Source organism: Engystomops pustulosus, chromosome 6 (assembly GCF_040894005.1).
Source record: "Engystomops pustulosus chromosome 6, aEngPut4.maternal, whole genome shotgun sequence".
Lineage (NCBI taxonomy): Eukaryota > Metazoa > Chordata > Amphibia > Anura > Leptodactylidae > Engystomops > Engystomops pustulosus.
The window spans coordinates 54178194-54184968 of record NC_092416.1 but is presented as its reverse complement, the minus strand read 5'-3'; the positions used below and the strand labels follow the sequence as shown (position 1 = coordinate 54184968).

General features: G+C 46.1%; 1 protein-coding gene across 1 annotated transcript; it reads left to right on the top strand.

The window, feature by feature from the left end:
* Positions 1-4271: 4271 nt before the first annotated feature.
* Positions 4272-5204, top strand: LOC140065693 (olfactory receptor 5G9-like). Its single transcript, XM_072113271.1, has one exon. It carries the CDS (start codon positions 4272-4274, stop codon positions 5202-5204), a length of 933 nt encoding a protein of 310 aa, XP_071969372.1.
* Positions 5205-6775: the final 1571 nt, after the last annotated feature.

The following is a 6775-nucleotide window of genomic DNA, read 5'->3' as shown; positions in this document are numbered from 1 at the left end:
TGACCAGCCGCAGGGTCACACTCGGTCCCAGCCTCCACCAAGTTAACCCAATGTGCCGTCAGGGATATATAGTGGCCCTGCCCGGCAGCACTCGTCCACGTGTCCGTGGTCAGGTGGACCTTGTCAGAAACGGCGTTGGTCAGGGCACGGATTATGTTGTCTGACACGTGCTGGTGCAGGGCTGGGACGGCACATCGGGAAAAGTAGTGGCGGCTGGGGACCGAATACCGAGGGGCGGCCGCCGCCATGAGGCTGCGAAAGGCCTCGGTCTCTACTAGCCTATAGGGCAGCATCTCCAGGCTTAGCAATCTGGAAATGTGCACATTAAGGGCTTGGGCGTGCGGGTGGGTTGCACTATATTTGCGTTTCCGCTCCAGCGTCTGGGGTATGGAGAGCTGAACGCTGGTGGATGCTGTGGAGGATCGTGGAGGTGACGATGGGGTTTTTGTGGCAGGGTCCTGGGCAGGGGGCTGACTATCAGCTGACACAGGGGAAGGAGCAGTGGTGTGCACGGCCGGAGGTGAACGCGCTTGTTGCCACTGAGTGGGGTGTTTAGCATTCATATGCCTGCGCATACTGGTGGTAGTTAAGCTAGTAGTGGTGGAACCCCTGCTGATCCTGGTTTGGCAAATGTGGCACACCACAGTCCGTCGGTCATCCGGTGTTTCCTTAAAGAACCTCCAGACTTCTGAAAATCTAGCCCTCGCCGCAGGAGCCCTCGCCACGGGAGCTTCACTAGTTGACACATTTGGCGCTGATGCACCAGCTCTGGCCCTGCCTCTCCGTCTGGCCCCACCACTGCCTCTTCCAACCTGTTCTGGTCGAGGACTCTCCTCCGTCTCAGAAGCACTGTGTTCACCCGGCCTCTCAACCCAGCTTGGGTCTGTCACCTCATCATCCTCCGATCCCTCAGTCTGCTCCCCCCTCGGACTTCCTGCCCTGACAACAACTTCCCCACTGTCTGACAACCGTGTCTCCTCATCGTCGGACACCTCTTTACACACTTCTTCCACTACGTCAACAAGGTCATCATCACCCACAGACTGCGACTGGTGGAAAACCTGGGCATCAGAAAATTGCTCATCAGCAACCGGACAAGTGGTTTGTGACTGTGGGAAGGGTCCAGAAAACAGTTCCTCAGAGTATGCCGGTTCAAATGGCAAATTTTGCTGGGAGGGGGCAGACTGGGGGGGAGGAGGCTGAGGTGCAGGAGCTGGAGGAGTGCCGATTTCGGTGACATGGGTGGACTGCGTGGAAGACTGACTGGTGGACAAATTGCTCGAAGCATTGTCGGCAATCCACGACATCACCTGTTCGCACTGTTCTGGCCTCAACAGTGCTCTACCACGAGTCCCAGTAACTTCAGACATGAACCTAGGGAGTGTAGCTCTGCGGCGTTCCCCTGCTCCCTCATAAGCAGGTGGTGTCTCACCCCGCCCAGGACCACGGCCTCTGACCCCTGCAGTAGTTGGACGCCCACGTCCCCGCCCTCGTCCTCTACCCCTAGCCCTCGGGTTAAACATTTTGAAAATGAGAGTTATAACTTGTATTTTTTTTTTAACTTTTTTTTTTTTTTTTTTTTTTTGTGTTTTTTAGTTTTTAAAACCAAACGATGCTATCCTATTGCTATGGCTATTTTCTAGCCAAGTATTACAGCACACTACTATGCCAGATGAGATGACGCTGAGTTATGAAAAAAATAAACGTAAAATAAAAAAGAAACTGGCAGACTGTGCCTAATTGAAATACAACCCCGGGCCCTAATAAATTTTCCCACTTCGGTCTTTGCGATGGATATGTGCGTCACTAAAACACAGTGGTCGCAAGTCTGACTCCAAATTGCTCCCAATTTGATAGTAGATGCACTGCAGCAAGTACAGCCACCAGCAGATCAACCAGAAATCAAATATATATAACGCTACTGTAGGCGTAATTAAGACGTTTGTATTCTCCTATGGCTATTTTCTAGCCAAGTATAACAGCACACTACTATGCCAGATGAGATGACGCTGAGTTATGAAAAAAATAAACGTAAAATAAAAAAGGAAATGGCAGACTGTGCCTAGTTGAAATACAACCCCGGGCCCTAATAAATTTTCCCACTTCGGTCTTTGCGATGGATATGTGTGTCACTAAAACACAGTGGTCGCAAGTCTGACTCCAAATTGCTCCCAATTTGATAGTAGATGCACTGCAGCAAGTACAGCCACCAGCAGATCAACCAGAAATCAAATATATATAACGCTACTGTAGGCGTAATTAAGACGTTTGTATTCTCCTATGGCTATTTTCTAGCCAAGTATAACAGCACACTACTATGCCAGATGAGATGACGCTGAGTTATGAAAAAAATAAACGTAAAATAAAAAGAAACTGGCAGACTGTGCCTAATTGAAATACAACCCCGGGCCCTAATAAATTTTCCCACTTCGGTCTTTGCGATGGATATGTGCGTCACTAAAACACAGTGGTCGCAAGTCTGACTCCAAATTGCTCCCAATTTGATAGTAGATGCACTGCAGCAAGTACAGCCACCAGCAGATCAACCAGAAATCAAATATATATAACGCTACTGTAGGCGTAATTAAGACGTTTGTATTCTCCTATGGCTATTTTCTAGCCAAGTATAACAGCACACTACTATGCCAGATGAGATGACGCTGAGTTATGAAAAAAATAAACGTAAAATAAAAAGAAACTGGCAGACTGTGCCTAATTGAAATACAACCCCGGGCCCTAATAAATTTTCCCACTTCGGTCTTTGCGATGGATATGTGCGTCACTAAAACACAGTGGTCGCAAGTCTGACTCCAAATTGCTCCCAATTTGATAGTAGATGCACTGCAGCAAGTACAGCCACCAGCAGATCAACCAGAAATCAAATATATATAACGCTACTGTAGGCGTAATTAAGACGTTTGTATTCTCCTATGGCTATTTTCTAGCCAAGTATAACAGCACACTACTATGCCAGATGAGATGACGCTGAGTTATGAAAAAAATAAACGTAAAATAAAAAGAAACTGGCAGACTGTGCCTAATTGAAATACAACCCCGGGCCCTAATAAATTTTCCCACTTCGGTCTTTGCGTTTGATATGTGCGTCACTAAAACACAGTGGTCGCAAGTCTGACTCCAAATTGCTCCCAATTTGATAGTAGATGCACTGCAGCAAGTACAGCCACCAGCAGATCAACCAGAAATCAAATATATATAACGCTACTGCAGGCGTAATTAAGACGTTTGTATTCTCCTATGGCTATTTTCTAGCCAAGTATTACAGCACACTACTATGCCAGATGAGATGACGCTGAGTTATGAAAAAAATAAACGTAAAATAAAAAGAAACTGGCAGACTGTGCCTAATTCTACTCAAACCCCTAATAAATTTTCCCACTTTGGTGTTTGAGGTGGATATGTGTGTCACTAAGAGCTAAACACAACGGTAGCAAGTCCCCCTGCTAATTCCTCACAAAATGGTACTAGATGCAAATAAAAAAAAAAAAAGTAGAACGTTATTGTAGCCCTAAGAAGGGCTGTTGGGTTCTTTAAGAATCACTCCTGCCTAACAGTAAGCTAATAGAACACCCTAACGCTTTCCCTGAGCAGCAGCAGCTCTCTCCCTAGCGGCATCCAGACAGAGAATGATCCGAGCAGCACGGGCAGCGGCTAGTCTATCCCAGGGTCACCTGATCTGGCCAGCCAACCACTGCTATCTACGTGTAAGGGTACCACGTCATGCTGGGTGGAGTGCAGAGTCTCCTGGCTTGTGATTGGCTCTGTTTCTGGCCGCCAAAAAGCAAAACGGCGGGAGCTGCCATTTTCTCGAGCGGGCGAAATACTCGTCCGAGCAACGAGCAGTTACGAGTACGCTAATGCTCGATCGAGCATCAAGCTCGGACGAGTATGTTCGCTCATCTCTAATTACAATGAATGTAGCCTCCTGTCTCTCGCTGCCCATTGTTCTACCTGTACAGCACTGCTGATGTCTTCTGTGTTGTTCTCCTTCCTTGTAGGTTGCTGGACTAAGAAGCCTGTGGCAAAGAGATAGGTGTGTTTTCTGTGGATGAAGATACTGTGCTTTTCCTGGGGATCTTGACCTAAAGCCAAAACCTAGGGGACGGTGGTCCTAGTTTCCCAGTTGCCTTCTAATACTAAAATATAATCCCAGCATATTGTGTCATGTTTTGTTTCAGTTTTTCTCTAGCATACATGAATACACTTTCTGTAATTTGACTGTCTCTGAACATTTTTAGAGATAATAAAAGAAAATGAATATCAGTCATACAATGATAACAGGATTTATTCTTTCAGGGTTTTCAGGAGTAACCAACCATCAGGTTTTCTTATTTCCCATCTTTCTATGTACATATATAATTACATTCTGTGGAAATCTAACTATAATCATTACATATAAGCTCAGTCCAAGCCTCCACACTCCAATGTATTTTTTTCTTGCTCATTTTGCTTTCTTGGAAATCCTGTATGTGTCATGTACGGTCCCTAAGATGTTGTCGGATTTACTGTCAGAATGTAAAGTCAACTCCTTCTCTGGTTGTGCTATACAAATGTATTGTTACTTGCTGTTTGGTGGAACAGAATGCTACATGCTGGCAGCCATGGCTTATGACCGGTATAACGCCATATGTCACCCTCTACTGTATACTGTGATTATGAGTGACATAACATGTATCAGGCATGTAGTGGGATCATACGTCATAAGTGCAGCTAATGCTCTGATACACACGGCTTTCACCTTTTCATTACCGTTCTGTGGATCTAATGAAATAGACCATTTCTTCTGTGATGTTCCACCAGTCCTCAGGCTCTCATGTCAGGACATTTGGGTCAATATTCTTGTAGTATTTGTCATTGGTGGCTGTGTTGTAATTGGTTCCTTCATCATAACAATAATTTCCTATGTGGAGATCATTTCAAAAATTCTACAACTCCGATCTGCATCAGGCAGAGAGAAAACCTTTGCAACCTGCTCTTCTCACTTAATGGTTGTTACTATATTTTATGGATCAGTAATATTTATGTACTTTAGACCTAAGTCGAGCTACAAAATTGGAGAAAACGCTGTAGTTTCTTTACTGTATACAGTTATTGCTCCACTTCTAAACCCTTTCATATACAGTCTGCGAAACAGAGATGTCAAATTAAATATCAAAAATATATTTCTACGGCTAAAAGAATTCTGAGCTATTTTTGTACTAGCTGTAGCTAGCTGCAGGTAGAGGCATTGTCCATTGCTTTTAGCTGTAAAAAATGTTTTATATGTATCTATGTATATCTCTATCGATCTATCTATCTAGAAAAGAGGAGCACAACAAAAATGAAGTGAAAAATACTGGAGTGGATTTATTCCATATTGAGGAGTAACGCTTCAGCTCACTCAGCAAGACTTTCTCAAGCCTTGAGAAAGGCTAACTGTTTGAGCCAATGGGGGTCATTTACTAAGGGCCCGATTCGCGTTTTCCCGACGTGTTACCCGAATATTTCCGATTTGCGCCGATTGTACCTGAATTGCCCCGGGTTTTTGGCGCACGCGATCGGAATTTGGCGCATCGGCGCCGGTATGCACGCGACGGAAATCGGGGGGGGCGTGGCCGAACGAAAGCCCGAAGTATTCGGAAAAACTGCCCCATTTAAAAAAAAAATTGTGTCGCGAAAATTTCACTCACCTTCATCCTGGATAGGCCGGTGTATTTCGAGGCATTCCAGCGGACTTCAGCGCAGCAGCGCCACCTGGTGGACAGCGGAGGAACTGCTTTGATGAATCCCGGCCGGACCCGAATCCAGTGCAGAGAACGCGCCGCTGGATCGCGAACGGACCGGGTAAGTAAATCTGCCCCAATATGTTGCTCCTCTATATGGAATAAATAATCCACTGCAATATTTTCTCTTTAATTTTGGTGTGCTACTCTTTTTGTTTTACTATGCGTCAAGTACCTGTTGCCTAGTCCTAAACAGCATGTACCCAGTTTCTTCCATTTTCTGGTATGTTGTGTGTCAGGTTTCAGGTGTAGTGGACCACCACGGACAATGACACAAGCTGACATCTGGGACCGCAATGTATATGGCACTCGATTTTCACCAGAGCCTGCCGCAAAGGAGGTTGGACTTTCTGCGGTGTGGTACCACCAGGTCATACCACAGGTGTGACTTTGTCCGCGATAGCAGCCAAGGCAAGGTACAGAGTCAGAAGGCAAGTTCTTGGTCGGGGACAAGCAGGAGGTCATGACAGGTGGCAAAGGTTTGGGGTCAGGGCTGGCAGCGGAGGAGCGAAAACGGGAACAGGTCCATATACAGTAGGTCAATATACAGGAATAGCTTATAGGCAGCACGGTAGCTGAGTGCGTAGAACTTCTGCCTTGCAGCACTGGGGTCCTGGGTTTAAATCCCACCCAGGTCAACATCTGCAAAGAGTTTGTATGTTCTCTCCAGATACTTCGGTTTCCTCCCACACTCCAGAAACATACTGTTAGGTTGTTTAGATTGTGAGACCTATGGGGACAGGGACCAATTTGACATGCTTTGTGCAGCACTGCATAATCTCTGTGCGCTATATAAATAAAGAATTATTATTATTTCTCTTAGGCATATAGCACAAAGATCTGTTGGGGAATGCTAGGAGAGGCCGGCAAGCACCAATCAGCGGTGCGCTGGCCCTTTAAGTTTACGAGTGCTGGCATGTGTGCACCCTAGGAGACGGGGACGTGCATGCTGGAAAGCAGGAGCGTGGAGAGGTGAGTGAGGCTGGGGGGAGCGG

Bases quoted from the DNA above. Each gene is read 5' to 3' on its own strand.
- LOC140065693 (XM_072113271.1), top strand. From the start codon at position 4,272: ATGAATATCAGTCATACAATGATAACAGGATTTATTCTTTCAGGGTTT.